Raw genomic sequence first — 15,400 nt, 5'->3', positions numbered from 1 at the left:
ATAGACTTTCAGAAGTAAAACATTTTATTCATCTTAAAAAACAATGTCATTTGGAAATGCAATATCTTACAATTTAACATTGCGTTCCATGCTCTCAGCTATGAGAAGGGATAGGAAATCTTGACCAGCACTACTCCATACTGGGAGAGAGAGCAGCGGAATGGGAAGATCTCAGCATGGAACAGGTTAGGAGCAAATCTGTGGTACATGGACAAAAATAAGCCAAGTGAAAGGAAACATGGCCACCACCCTCCCCCCCCCAGCCCCCCCCGCAATCGATTTCCAGGCCGGAATGACTCCTCAAGGCATCTTCAGTAAGGTCTGTCACGTCGCTCTTCTCTGTGTTCGCCCCTGTTATGATGGGGAGAGACGGCTGTAGCTTTATCAGGTACAGCAGTACATCTGTACAATCTGCTCGCAGTCACAATGCATTGAACTGGCTTTGGCAGGAGCTTAAAAACTACCAGTAGTGAGAAGTTCAGTGACCTGAGACATGAAGGACTGCCCTCTTGTGGCTAAACCTCAGAGGAGGATTAGGTCTTAATACTGATGTAGGAGTTAATCCAGTTTAATGTCGTGCAATTTTATGCAGATTTCATCTGACACTCCAAAAATCGGTCTAAATGAAATGAAGGACCAAGCCTTAAATCGTACAAGGTGGTCCTTGAGATGAATAGCAAGCTGAAGCTCCGACAAGCCTGGACCTTCGCATTTTTAAACACCATGGACTTTCAGCAGAATGACGGTTGCGTCACTCACCTCCCGCCCATCTTGAAGCCTCCATATCCGCCACGGTCGCCGCCACGGTCGCCGCCGCGGTCGCTGCCGCGGAAGCCGCCGCGACCCCGAAAGCCTCCTCTGTCCCCGCCGAATCCTCCTCGTCCGCCACGATCTTTACATAAACGAAAGCGGAGCGTGAACGCCACCGACCATTTGCCTGACGATTGGTGCCAGAGGACTGAAGTCGAAATTCGAGGCTGTACCTCCAAATGAATCTCCAGGTTTCGGTGCTCCGCACTTGTTGCACTCTGTTCTTCTGGCAAAGTTCATGTTCCCACAAGAACTGAAGAGCACAAATTAGGTTTTAAAACACCCATCCAAATCTAATCAACTATTCTGGCAAAAATGGACCAAGCCATTCCCACAAAGTTGGGGGAAAAAAAAAAACTCCAGTTTCGGAAGTAATGGGGAAATGCATTAAAATTCTACACTGCTTTACACCATTGTCTGGTCAGACATGACAAGGTCAAAAGGTCGGCCTTACCTGTTGGGACAGGGCCAGTCTCCCCCTCTCATGTCAAACGATGGGCCACCAAATCCTCCTCCACGGCCACCCCGGTACCCTGGGAAACGAGGTCCGTTTGATACATGGTCACCATACAACACGATTCTCACCCTGTTAAAACACTAAAACGCATGAAACACTCAAGTTCCACAGGTTCTTACCAGCCACGCAAGAACGAATAGCACAATTTAATACTGCACAAGTCCAAGTATCGTCTGAAAATGAAGTAAAACCCAGGTAAAAAAAAAAAAGTACCTCCACGTCCTCGGCCACCTCTCTGCATAAACTCTGCTCTCCTCGTCGCAAAGGACACCTTGATGGGTCTCCCATTGAATTCCTTTCCTAGAAAACAATCCAATTTCTTTGTAAAGAGGAACCTGCAATGAGGCATTACAGAGGAGCCCGAAACAGACTTACCGTCAAACCAGTCAATGGCAGCTTTGGCTGACGGAGGGTCATCAAAGGAAACCGTAGCTTCACCCTTTGGTCGCCCCGTAGCTTTGTCAGTGTACAAGTTAATCATGGGCATGCCGGTCTTCTTATTCAACTGCAACAGGTAGAAAGGAAACCTGCTTTTATTAATTGGCATGAACAACCTATGACTTTTGTGACAATATTCAACAAATAAATGTCATTCAAATAATGTAAAAATTTAAATAGACCTTTTCGATTACAATCATTTAAGTGGTTAAATGAATCATTTAAAATGGCATATTCATTTATTCAATACGGTCACAAACACCCTCCAAACTAAATTAATTCCATATCATGCCATTCCGGGGAGGTGGATACAGCACTAGGGCCCCCAGGCTCTCTCACCTTAATGATGCCTATCTGTTTAAAGTAATCTGCAACTTCATGAGTGGAAACGTCTTCCCCGAGTCCTTGGACAAAGATCGTGTTGTTATCGGAGTTGTCCTGATCGCCACCTGCAAAGCACAGCACTCATCGATACTGGAAAAGGCCAATGGCAGACAGCCGAGCGGTTTGGCCGATTTCACATTGGCATGCTACTCACCTGAGTCATGTCTAGGTCCATCATCCCTTGGGCCTACAAGAACACAGACAGACAAATCAGCCATATAAACTGACTTGACCGACGTAAAAGACCCGGGAAGTGATGGCCATCACTTTGGCTGCAGAATCTAGCGCTCTTTGAAATGACCATAAATTGCTACCCCCCACCTATGCTACATCAGCCTTTTGCAGCACACATGAACCCCTTCCATAGAATAAACCAGCTGTCCTCTTATCATGCAACAACAGGGAATCGACTTGGTGACAAAGGGTGGACAGACCAAAACAAAGGCCCCATCAGGGGCATCCCACAAACAGGTTAACGCAGGATAAAATAACTACAACCTTTTTGGTTTGGTCTTTCAGGCGAATCCACCGCAAAAGTCCTGACACTCAACACTTACCACTGTAACTTTTGAAGCCACCTCGGTCACCACCTCTGCAGGAGAGGAAAAAAAAAAAAAAGGTTCGTCATAATGGGCCATCGATCGAGTCCTTCCCTGATGAGTGAGCAGCTCTTACACCTCAATTGCAATGACTGGCCTTATGGAACACCACAGGCCCGAGGAAAACCACACACCGGCACCTGGCAGTGATCCGGTGAACTCTGCTGCTAGTGGATCATTTTAAGGTGGCATTCCAAGCAAGTACAATAAAGTCAGTCTGAAGTTAAAGCTAACAGACCCGGCAGACGGCAAATGCGTCAAATGACAGTGGGGAAAGTTACATTTCATAAGGTAAAATAAAAGTAACAACACCATAATTCCTCAGACAAAGAGCATCTCGAAATATTGCAAAGCAGAGATTTAGTTTCAGTTTGGAGATTCCTATGTATTCCACACTGTAGGACAGGACACTACGACCACCCAATGCAGCTTATGTTTTTTATATATATATAAAAATAAAAAATAAAAAAAAACATCAGCAGGGGAAGGAAGTTCCAGCTCTGACAAAGCCTAGAGGACTGTCACCAGAAGATGTCTGTGAGCCAAGTGGTACATGGATAAAACAATATCGGATCAAAATATAGCAGACCCAGCACCATGGAGCCTCAGAGGGCAAGAACAACTTTGCAACCAGTAATTTGCATATTGGTATTGTCACCCTGAAGAAAAATAAAAGCTATACAAACCAGTGATATATCTCATAAAATACTCAGGGGTGCACCGATGTGGTCTACAACTTCAGATATGACGCTCAGTTCCGAGATGCACAAAACCCAGGAAACACCCAGGAACGCAAATGCAGGAAGACGCCCCTTTTACATTCACAAGGCCGGACATCACACACACCGCACCATCCTTCAGCAATCATCAGATTACATTTCCCTGAGGACACAACAGCCCGTTACTGACTCAACACCTATCAAACATTACCCTCCTTGTTTTCTCCAGGGTATATTCCACTACCTCCAAAACAGACTTCAGACCTGCATCCACACCTAAACTGCATGAGATTTACAAGAAGACTTACAACAGAACCCGGAATGAAACAAAATCAAACTCCAGGACAGTCGTGGATCCTGCATCACAAAGTAGAATTACTCGCTTTACTGGATAACTTGTCAGATTTCACATCAGTCTACACAGATTTCATCTTCATTGACTTACATTTGCACAGACTACTTTAAAATGTGACAAGTTATCTGGCCAAGCAAGAACTCCTGCTTCATGTTAGAACCAGTGTGCACCAACATGGCAAGACACTGTTTTGTGGTTTGGGAGTTTGACAAACACGTTGCAATAATCATTTGGCTGAGGGCAGGTATGTTTCGAAGTTTCCCAAAGAAGGAAAACCATTGTGTTCCCAGGACCATTAACGGATCATGCAAGAGTGAGTACTACAGTGATTCTGCAGATGACATTTCTCCACGGCAGGTCACCATGCCAAAATATTTGCTGACGTGGCAATAAAAAAAAGGTACCCACCCAACAAATCATCTAATCCACCGCCTCACTGATCCACCTGGGAAGCCAGATTCCTGCCCCCACCCTCCGGACACTCAATGCGAAATCAGTTTGTTAATGGGACCGATAGGCTATATTACACTGTCATTCTGCAGATGCCATTATAAAGCTAAGAGAGCAGACGTTTAGTCAGGTGGACGCAACAATACTACGCTTTCATATCTTATACTCACACACACTGAAACCCCTATTTTAGCATTGTCGTGTAGGAATGAGAGCAAATCTACGCGTCAGTCTATGTCCTGGCGACCTAGTAATATTAGCGGTAACTGACACCTATTACTTTACTGGTAAGGATAACTGAGCGGTACTGGTTCCCGTGCAGTTAGGCTGTGTGCAGTGCAGGGCAGGCCGTCACGTTGAGTGAAGCACTGGAGACGGGCAAACTGTTCAAGAATCAATTAAGCAACAGCTTACAAAAAGTTATAACCATCACAGAAAAATAACTGCTATATTAATTCACATCGTTTGTTTACACCCAACATTCCATGACTAAAGAAATGCACAACAATGGTCTGATGTTTGCATTTTTTCCCAAACTTGGACCTCATAGCTACAAGGAAGTGCAACAGATTTCACTTCCCCCCCCCCCCACCCCAACACTGGAAAAAAATGACCGTAGATTGAGATTTTATCCCAGATCCACTCCAAATTACTGAATGAGTATTAATGAATACGGAGGTCCACAACACTAAATAGCCATGTTATGAAACCAACAACCAAAATGATTACTTGGTGAAACTACTTGCTTAAACACTCGTGCAGACAAGCATTTATCGGCAACATTAGGATACCGCATAACAGTGGGGAAGAACTGTGGAAAGATCTGTCCGATACGAACAGCAATTTAGCTACACTTGCTGCTTCAAGATTCTTAAATGGAATTCAGTGAAAGCTAAAATAACAGCAAGCAAGTGTTTAGCGTCTATCAAATGAGGAAATAAAACCAGAATACAAACAAAGGAGTAGTTGTACAGGACATTCCCAGAAAACGACACCCCATACAATAACCAAAAACCACCCAGAAGAGCTACAGAAAGGGGTACATTTGTCAACACTGAGCAACGACAGGTCTATGGAGAAAATATATTACACAAGTAGAAGATAGATGGATGATAGCTTTACCCTTTTTTAGGGTAGCACAAAGAAAGAGCGACAACAATTTCAAGAAAATGTGCTGCTTTCAAATTTCCAGACCATCATTGAGAAGGGTGACAGGCTTAACGTACCCCATGCCATGTGGTGGACCCCTGCCATCTCGGTCATATCCTCCTCTGCCTCGGTACCCATCATTCCGATCACCGCCTCCGTAGCCCCTCCCCCCCTGACTGTCATCACCTAAGGAGAGACATCCATTGGTCAAAATTAGAAGGCGGCAAAAACAGAACCACCTTCGTCTGCCCAGAAACCTGAGGCAGACGATTACTCCGTAAAGAGAAACACAGACGTGGCAAAAGTCAGACATGTGAAGTAGAAGGTTCATTTTAAGGCATACCATCAAATCTCCTGCCATATCCTGCTTGAGGTTGCCCATAGGATCCTTGATCCCCATAGGACGGTTTGGCACTGAACCTTTGAAAGAAGTTAAATCGTTTCGAAAGCAAATCACACTTTTCTGCATTTCAGTTTTGTGGCACAAGCTGCTCAGTTCAAGGGGCTAAAACCGATCTTACCCCCCTGACGAGTCACTGCTCTGCTGGGAGTAGCTGTCAAATCCCTGTCGCTGTTGTTGGCCATATCCACCAGAAGAATAGTTTTCACTTGACTGCCCAAAATTTCCCCCTAGAAGAGCAGGACAATAAAACAGTCAACGCAGTAACCTAAAATGTTCTGATATGGGGGGGGGTGGTGGTGGTGGTGGTGGTGGTGGGGGGGAGGGGTGGTGGTGAATACTGGCTGCAGATTGCTTGGTGGGCCAGATTAAAGTTTAGCCATTTCCAGTCTTTCACATGTGGTAAAGGCACAGATGGCAGGGGTTGTTTATAGAGAAAGTGTGGTTCTTAAACTTATTTTGTAAATGAATCAAACCCTCTCCACACCCCCCAGTGATCCATGGCCCGGTGGTACAATCTCAGGGTTGGGAATCATTATACAGATTCTTCACCAGCAGGCCACCAACACATACCTTGCTGCTGACTATACCCCGAAGCAAAGGTCTGTCCGCCATATGACGATCCATGATTTCCTTGACTGTAGCTCTATATGCAAAAGTATTAGAGAAAAAACCGCGCTGAGAAAAATTAAACGTGTACCACTTGGCAGCAATAAGAGGCTGCCTACAGTGATCTGATAATAAAAGACGGCACCCATCAACGTCCATGCTCACCTGTTCATTTTGTTGGTAGGTCTGGGTGGGAGGTGCGCCGTAGGACGAATAACTAAATAAAAAAAAACAAAACAAAAAAATCCTTCGTAACTATGAACGGAAGCCAGACTTCCTGAGGCCTAAAAGCAGGTAGAAGACGCTTCTGACATACGATCACAGGTTACAACATCAGCCGAACTAAGGAAAGTGTTAATGAATGTATCACAGCACGGTTTCACCTTTGCTGATGTGCCCCAGGCTGACCATATCCGGAATCTTAGAGAGAGAAAAACGTCAGTTCATCACAACATCGAAGGTAAACTCTGCAGCGCGGGACGAGCATCCCCAGCAGCAATCAGCTCAATTTGCATTTAGCTTTATTCTACCACAAGGACGTGCTTAAGACAAAGTGCTCTTTAGAGCCAACTGTACATTATAAATAAAACTCAAAATTAAGCCTAAGTTGCAGGCCAGAATTACGGTTCTTGTACAATAACCGTTTAATACACAGTATAAGACACAAACCAGAAATATGGTAAAGGCCTGATTTGCATCATGACTTCGACGAAAATGGCGGACATGCAAGTTTCGGCTTCACGTTAGCGCGTTACAATGCCGAAAAGCGAGAATAGCATGGAGAACCGGTTTAAAAGTATACGTACGTACACTACAACCGTACGGATTCGCCTTTCTGATTAAAGAAACCAGCCAGTTCGTCGCTTTCAGATTTGGGAGTTTTACTGGCAGGGCAGACACAGTGCAGTAATACTGCGGATTTCCAGTTCACTTCTGTCGCTTAAGTTTCGTATAGATTCCGATAAATCATAATAAAATACACAATCGATCGACGGCCTTACCAGAAGACATTCTTCAGTTTTATATAAAAACCAGTACCTGAACTTTGCAAAAAATAAAACTAAGAGCACAACAAAGCACACACTGCAGATCTTATGAACTCCGACCTGCAGCTGGAAAATACCAAAAGGAAAGTTGAATAAATATATTGTACGAAAATTCCAAAAAGTACAATTAACTAAAAAAAAGTGTGATTATTTAAAAATAATTTAAAAATACATTTTAAATACATTTTTTACACAAATGACTAAGTACTCATTTGCGTATGTCTAATTTATAAATGTATATTTCTTTCAGAGATGCCCCCTTGTCTTTGTTATAGTGGTACATTCCCCGCGTTCTCCGTTTTGTACTGATCACGTGTCACAACCGACCGGCGTCTATGGTTTTGTACAGTGAAAGTGACAAGCACATTTGTACAATTACTTGCCAGGAATAATAAGTCCGTCGGGCTGAATAAAATATTTCAAATAATCGATTAACTGTTCAAAATGTGTGACTGGTAAGGTACCGCTTCTCTCAGTTTAAGTGAAGGAAGAAGTACGACGTCACACAGGATGCTACGACACGACTTTGCCGAGATGCTGTACTGTGGTTTTGCTGATGTATCAAGTGGCTGAAGGATAATTTAACACGGTTTAAAATACATCCCCCGTATTATTTAAAGGATACAAAAATTAAATTACTAAAAGAACACTTTAAAGCGTTTGACAGAGGATGACAGCAAAATGGGTTAAACAGCGTGTCCCCAGAGATGATTTGTATATCCGTAAGTGAATAAATAGTAATTTTAAAAAGCTTCAGGGACAATTTAAATAATTGCCAGTACAATAACTCAGTGTAATTTTTAAACTCTCCATACGTCGCTTCCAAACCGCAATGTGTTGTTTCAGAAAAGTGGTCAATAAATATAAAACACGTGTAACGCAGCTCCAGCACTAATCGATCGCAATAAAGTTATTCATAATTTTCCTGTGACTCAGCCTTCATTGGTAGTCATTACAGAGATCCAAATGGGCTTTGGTTTAATACCAATCACTGACTTCAGCCAATTAAGGACCTCAACATCCATTCCAGCAGAACTGTTATAAAACAAAACCAATAAATGAGAGGTAAAGTGGGCTATCTCACAAAAGCATAGTTTTGAGGCAATGAGCTCCAAAGTTGAATTTAAAAAAAAAATCAGTGTGCCTATACCCTACAATTGATATATATAATATATATATATATATATATATATATATATATATATATATATATATATATATCATAGGTATCACAGAGGTATGACTTAGATAACAACTTATCCAATTGAAAATATTCAATAAAAAGGGGGCAGGGGTCAAAAATGTGGGATAGCCCACTTTACCTCTCAAGGGCACAAATAACAATACCACAACGCTGAACATATTCCCAGTAAGTCAAGCTGCATCAGCTCTTGTCCAATGCCACACGCGTACAGAGACAAGAAATCGAACCAGTATTCGGGGTTTCACTGTATGTCCTTATCAGTAAATGCCCTGATGTTTCGTTTTTTCCCCAGTAGATGGCAGCAATATTCAAGTTGTCCCCCAATACGGAAGTACTTAATATTTTACTACGGCTGCTCCGAACGCGTTGGAGATGTTTCTAGCCGTTAATGTCACAATGTTCTGAAATATATTTCTTTATGACTGTCTCCTGCTAGTAATTTAGGGGGATCGCGATGGCAGGCGCATATTTCCAGTTTTCTTGCATATGTTCCGATTGACGTTTGACCTACAGAGCTGAGCTGCAAGCGGTTTAACAATGGAAACCTCGTTTAGTAACTTGGCGAAAGGAGGCTTTCAGCGGGCAAAGAAATGTGTCCTGGAGTTGGAGTTTACCAGTGGGGTAGCGACGGTGATCGCAGTTTCTGCGGTTTTGTTTATAGTTTCAACTTTCTGTCATATTCCAGCCGACGTGGGCAGCCTGGACAGCAGCGCTGTTTTGAAAGGAAACGGTAAGGATCCGAGGAACAACAATGTGTCTGTACGGAGTTCCGTGCTACTGAAATTCGACTGTTACAATGGGTCCGGCGATTCTTAATTGTATATTTAAAATCTGATAATTGGAACTGAAAGCAGGCATAACCTTTCCGGTTTAAGAGGATTTTAATAAGAAGCAATATATATATATATAAATCCTACCTAAGAGGAACTGCGTTAAAGTCATAATTTTGCGTTTCTTTTTGAATATCCTGTGCAAATGACGAACACCTAAAACCCCACATTTAGATAATAAGTCGTCCTTGCATCAGTTTATACATTTTTTTAAATAAGTTTATCTTTAATTACACATTTTAAAATCTTAATGATGTCCTTCGTTGGACTTGGTACTCCAATACTGGAGATCGATCACATCCTCGTGGGCAGAAGCTGGAGGCTCCTGCAGAACTGCAGGGTCTACTGAAGTGCCCAGTTTGTGAATTCTGACCACACTTGTTGCTACTCTGAAGATTCAGTTTAGATACAGTAGGCTACCAACAACTAGGAGGATGAGGCTGGACTTAGCCAGACTCCAAGATCAAGCTGTTTCTGATGAGTTTGCACACAGTTTGTGTGACGAACTTGCAGACTTCGGTGCGACTTCTGACTCTAATGTGATGTGGGAGCTTCTGTGATCAGACCCTGAAGGTTGCGGAGGGTTGTGTTGGTGTTGCCAGTGTTCCCAGAAGGAGGTGTTTCATCTCACAGAGCACCCTGGATATTATAGAGAACAGTCTCAGGGCACGACTTTGTGGCAACTGCAGTCTGACCTGAACTGAGAAGGATGGCTGAGGACAGATAAGGAGGCATTTCTTAGTCGAATTTGTAAGCAGGTGACACACCATCTAGTTGGTCTAGTGACCCACGTCCTGCTTGCAGAGGAATTCGAAGCATCACGCACATCTGAATCTGTTCCTCGGAGAATTGCAGTCAGGGCGGGTGATGGAACGGTCCTTACGGCTGATGCTGCAGTTGTGATCCGCTGGCCGGCTACTTTGAGCAGTTGTTTAAAACTGACCCTTCGATCAGTTGTGAACCACCCAGTCTCACTGAGATCGCAGAGGTGGTGATTAGGCTGGGGGTGGGGAAGGCCGAAGGGGTCTGCGGTATCTGGGGTGAACTTCTCCATGGGGCATGGGGGTCATGAAGTCGCTGGAATGGGGTGTGTGGTTCCCGATAACTTTGCAAGAGGATGAAGGTCCAAGTCTTTAGAGTCCTGGTGCTCCCTGTCTGGCTGTATGACTGTGAGACATGGAAGCTACCCAGTGAGCTGAGATGATGATTCAGTACTGTGTCTCTTCGGAGAATCCTTGGGTGCCACTGGTTTGACTTTGTGTCGAATGAGTGGTTGCTAGAGGAGCCCCAAATGAAGCACATTACCTGCATTGTCAGGGAGCGTCAGTTATGGCACTATGGCCATGTGGCGCGTTTCCCTGTGGGTGATCCGGCTTACAGGATCCTCAATGCTGAGCACTCGAGCGGCTGGACCAGGCCAAGGGGACGCCCACGTTTCCGGAGGGTGGGATCGGACCGTGTTTCTGCCTGAGGGATCGCTGGCCGGCATCCGGAGGAGTTTCGCCGTGTAGTGGGTGCGGCAACACGCTGCATCAATGCATGCTCCCCGACCTGACCTGACCTGACCTGACCTGAATGATGGACACCTTCCCACTTCTTATAATATCCAGCATTTCAGGCTGTAGAATTTTAACATGAACATGAGATGGACGATATTGATTCTGCTGCATCGGGCACCATCTCCCTTTTTAAGTGTGACGGATGTCGGCAAGGTGCCCGCTGTCTCACGCTGCTTCCTCTTTCGTCCTCAAAACAGTGCAGCGGCTCTTCACCTACTCCTTCTTCCATGAGGACGCATGGCGGCTGCTGCTCGGTGCCGGCGCCCTGCTGCTCCTAGGCGGCGGGCTGGAGAGAGGCCTGGGCACCGTGCGCTTCCTCTACCTGCTGCTCCTGCTGCCCGCATGCGCCGGACTGCTGTATGCGCTGCTGGAGCCGCTGCTGTTCGGTGCGGCGGCGCGAGGCTGCGTGCTGGGCCTCGTGCCTGCAGCCCTGTCCCTGCAGGGGGCGGCCGTCACGCGGAGCCTCATGCGCAGGGCCATCCTCTTCGGCATCAACGTGCCTGCCCTCGCCCTGCCCTGGGTATTCCTCCTGATCGCGCACCTCATTCCGGGTGACGTCCTCCTCTGTAACGCCTTGGCTGTAATCGTGGGACAGATCTGTATCCTTATTGTCAGCGTGACTGAAAACAAGCAGCATAGTGGTTAAGGACTTCAATGCGTAAAGGTTGCTGGTTCCAAAAAGTGCCTTGCTGTTGTACCTTTAGATTATCTTATTCAGAATATATTTAGTAAGACTATGGTAAAATTAAACAAATAAACCACGCCATAATATCAATAAGCATCTTAGTAGTAAAATCATTATCATGCAGTAAAATAAGGTCAAAAACTGCTCATTTTCCTTCATAGGTCGTTTAAGGTGAATTGACCTCCTGGTCTTTGCAATGTGCTCCCTGAGGTCCGGTACAGTGCTGTTTACGATGTGCCGTAGCACGTCCTTAACCTGGGCTCCCCACAAAGACGGAAAGGGCTGGCTGGCATTGCTCACCGTGTCAGAAAGCAGGGCGTCTCTTCTGGATAAGAAGATGCCATTCAGACTGTTGCGGAAGCTGCCCGGGGTGACATACATGCCAGCATGTGTGGAGGAGAGGAGGAGAACCACGCACCGTCTGTAAGTACTTAAAAGATCAACCTCTGACGCAGTCGGTCCGATTCGTAAGACAGTCAGTGGAGCTCCTGGGCGACAGGAACTTTTAGGTTGTCCACAGTACTTTGAAATCCTACCCGGAAGGAAGGACGTAACTTTGATGTGTGACGATTATACATCATACATGAATGACCAGCGATGGTCAAAGACATCTAGTGGCTGGAGAGTGTATTGCGTCGATCTGCTCAGTACTGCGATGTATTGATGTTGATTTTCCTTTGTAGTTGCAAGCCAGCTCCTGGGTCCTATCCGGTTCAAGCCTACGCCCCAGTGTCATCCACCCTCCCCACACAAGCTGTGGGGACTCTCCCCCAAATGTACGACGGCTGGAAACACTCTACGTGTGCTCAAGAGAGCTACGCTGCATTGACCTTACACCACGGGCCCAGCGCTGGGTGGGGTCGTCATCACAGCCAATGGCAGACTTACCCTGCACAGCACAGCAGTCATCACTGCACTCAAGGCAGCACTTGTGCACATTCCCATGCCGGTTCTCCTGCAGCCTTTGCTCCTCCGCCTGTGTGCTATGCTGCTCCTCTCACTGTCCCAGCCGGGGGACCGTCCAACATCCCGGGGACACCCCAGGTTAGCCTGGTTACCCATGGAGGCCATGGACTGCCCCCTTAAAGAAGTACTGATGTGTTAAGATAATGTAAAGTTTTTTTTAAATGACTATGTTGGGTAGGAGTATAGTTTTAGTACGGAGACTGTTTTCAGTCTGGCAACTTCAGACATGCTTTATTTACTCAAGCAGATATGAATTGTTCGATTGTATACTCTCATCAAAAAAAAGAATATAAATGTTTGTACCATTTCTGTACCTTAAAAGGTACAATTACAAGGGTCCAGCCACAGTGACAAGCAAAGATGTAAATTTTTACCCTTTTTTCAGAGTGTATCCTGTTATTGAAAATATTTTCTCCTATATTTCGCTTTGATACTTTTGACTTTTGACATGTTAAATGTAAATATTTTGACCGTGAATCTAATCCTTTGTTTGTAGTTTGTAGTTTTGTTTGGTTGAATGGACTCATTACATTTAATCTCTGCTGCTACTGTGGTAACGTCTCATTGATTTCGACTAGGATCTGTGTTCTAGACCCCGGGAGGCAGAGCTGACGTGTGCCGTCAGTGCCACTACCTCGTGTTAACGGGCCCTCTAGTGGTGAAGTCCCACTTAATTTAAATGATCCCTCATAAGCAAAGGCCGTTAGAGGTAATTGCCTTGCGTGGTTTTGCTTCTCAGTCTGCTGGATGATGGCCAAAGACAACTGTGCATCAAGCAGAAAGTCCTGTGTCTTAGTGCCAAAACATTTCCAATCATGATTTTCTTCCCAATTAAGCGTTAATGCGTTTTATTAGTAATTTGGCATCCCTCGACCTCCAAAAAAATTTATTTGGTGTTTTGGGGAAGAATTTTTGGAAGGACAGTTTCTGTGTGGAAGGGTCCTTAGAGCGAACTAGCAAGTGCAAGAGATCACCGCAGCGAAGGGGAAGATAATCCACAGAGCGTCAAAAGCCAGTGCATCTCCCTGACCACACGATCTCCGCCACTGTTCCTTGTCTGAATGTATTATAATGTATCATGACTATTATAATGTTTTTTTACATCGTAGAGTCACACGTCAGAACTGAACTATCATTCATGATCTTAAATGTATCTTCTTACTGTACTTTCACTAAGCAGTAAACATGCGTACATCCTGGGAGCTCTGTCTGGATTCTCTAAGTCAGTGTATCTCAACCCAGTCCTCAGGGGCACCCAGACAGTCCACATTTTTGCTCCTTCCCTGATCCCAACACACCTGTACTAGGCATTTGGTCTTCCTGATTGTTTGATTCAGGTGAGCAGGGAGGGAACAAAAACATGGACCGTGTAATACTGTAAGTTAATCATCTGCATGGACTCTGAGACTCCGCCTATTTCCATATTCACCTCCCCTTTTAAGCATGTAACCCGATTTATCAAACATCTGGGTATTTATATTCCGTCAAACCCAACTCATTTAAACATAACCATATCCACGGACAAGAAACGAGAGAACCTAGTAAGATAAAGAAACAACTACCCCTATCTCTGTTTGACTGAATAGTCACGTAAAAAACAAGTAAATCATAGTGACAGAAACCGTGTTCGGCTTTGGGTGATATGGATGCACAACTGCTTTTTATAATCGAATTCTCTGTGGCAGCGATATTTCCCTTTTAGATTGAAATTACAAGAGGCAAATTTCTTTTAGAACTTATATTTACAGACACATCTAAAAGTTTCACTTTGTGTTGCTACAGACACACATTCTACAGTGTAAAAGTATAACAAATCTTTGACAGATATAATGCATTTTGAAAAAACTAAACCCAAACAAAAAGGCACTGGCTTTCATTGATAATTATATACAAAGACGGTACCAAACCTCAGGATGTGGTTCCTAAACACTGATAAATGAGCATTTCAGTTACTGAGGTGGAACTTCACCTGAGGAGCAGGTGCATTATCTATGAGGAGCAGGTGAAAGCCTTGTCCATTATCTAATATTATAGAGCAAAAGGCCAGCATTGAACAGTGCAGTAAAAGGAAGCAGATCTATAAATAAAACATAGAAATATGTGTATAGCCAAAGAAGCAGACATATCCCACTGTACATTTAACAGACGGGAGGTAAGACGGAAGAGTGACTGGAGACAGACCAAAACAGATTTCAAGACTAAATACTAACTTTTTAAAGAGTATATAATTAGAAAAACAAGAAGAACCCAGAAATATCCTGGAAAATGAGTCACAGAACCGGAGCTCAAGAAGGGAATAATAGCTTAATTAGCCCAGCCTAGCCTAAGACCAGCAGAATGAATGCATTGTGGGGACTCACTTTGGCTTATATTGCATTAAAAAAATGATGGTGATAAAAATGTCCTGCGCAAGTTTGAGGAAAATCGACCAGAATCACATGCATATAATTTCAATTAGTCTTAATAGACCATAAAATGCCCATTTTCAAAGTGGGATCAGTCATTTAACAAATCTTACTATGTGCAGGACTGAAGATCAACAGCAAAATCATGGTTCTTATAAAGTGCGCGAAAATGCCACCTAATCCTTCATGTACAAAGAAATGTTTGGTGATTCCGGGTGGTCGTCCATCGTGCACAGCTCTCAAAAACGGGAAAATATTCTGTCTGATTTACAAGG

At 44.3% G+C, this 15,400-nt stretch overlaps 2 protein-coding genes across 2 annotated transcripts; one reads left to right on the top strand and one right to left on the bottom strand.

Annotated features, from left to right (window-relative positions):
• Nucleotides 1-6: 6 nt before the first annotated feature.
• taf15 (TAF15 RNA polymerase II, TATA box binding protein (TBP)-associated factor) lies at nt 7-7,548 on the bottom strand. The gene is made up of 16 exons (XM_048983834.1): nt 7,432-7,548; nt 6,814-6,850; nt 6,596-6,647; nt 6,395-6,467; nt 5,943-6,051; nt 5,765-5,841; nt 5,499-5,607; nt 2,707-2,741; nt 2,304-2,336; nt 2,105-2,214; nt 1,703-1,832; nt 1,541-1,627; nt 1,265-1,343; nt 984-1,063; nt 760-892; nt 7-351 (listed from the first exon to the last, which is right to left on the bottom strand). Exons 1-16 carry the CDS (start codon nt 7,439-7,441, stop codon nt 312-314), a joined length of 1,194 nt encoding a protein of 397 aa, XP_048839791.1. The 5' UTR covers nt 7,442-7,548; the 3' UTR covers nt 7-311.
• Nucleotides 7,549-8,992: 1,444 nt separating this feature from the next.
• Nucleotides 8,993-13,266, top strand: rhbdd2 (rhomboid domain containing 2). Its single transcript, XM_048982945.1, has 4 exons — nt 8,993-9,410; nt 11,267-11,668; nt 12,027-12,177; nt 12,438-13,266. The coding sequence occupies exons 1-4, from the start codon at nt 9,218-9,220 to the stop codon at nt 12,838-12,840; spliced, it is 1,149 nt and encodes a 382-aa protein (XP_048838902.1). The 5' UTR covers nt 8,993-9,217; the 3' UTR covers nt 12,841-13,266.
• Nucleotides 13,267-15,400: the final 2,134 nt, after the last annotated feature.

The sequence above is a fragment of the Brienomyrus brachyistius genome, chromosome 18 (genome assembly GCF_023856365.1).
Source record: "Brienomyrus brachyistius isolate T26 chromosome 18, BBRACH_0.4, whole genome shotgun sequence".
NCBI classification, from domain to species: domain Eukaryota; kingdom Metazoa; phylum Chordata; class Actinopteri; order Osteoglossiformes; family Mormyridae; genus Brienomyrus; species Brienomyrus brachyistius.
Note: the sequence above shows the minus strand (reverse complement) of the source record. Positions and strands in the feature narration are given on the sequence as shown.

Excerpts from the sequence above, each read along its gene's own strand:
- taf15 (XM_048983834.1), bottom strand. Across the intron at positions 1,064-1,264 it reads GACTGGCCCTGTCCCAACAG|TTCTTGTGGGAACATGAACT; the intron begins GTAAGGCCGACC and ends TGTGCTCTTCAG. Across the intron at positions 352-759 it reads GGCTTCAAGATGGGCGGGAG|GGGCGAACACAGAGAAGAGC; the intron begins GTGAGTGACGCA and ends CCATCATAACAG.
- rhbdd2 (XM_048982945.1), top strand. The coding sequence starts at position 9,218 with ATGGAAACCTCGTTTAGTAACTTGGCGAAAGGAGGCTTTCAGCGGGCA. Across the intron at positions 9,411-11,266 it reads CGCTGTTTTGAAAGGAAACG|TGCAGCGGCTCTTCACCTAC; the intron begins GTAAGGATCCGA and ends TCCTCAAAACAG. Across the intron at positions 11,669-12,026 it reads TGTAATCGTGGGACAGATCT|ACGGAAAGGGCTGGCTGGCA; the intron begins GTATCCTTATTG and ends CTCCCCACAAAG.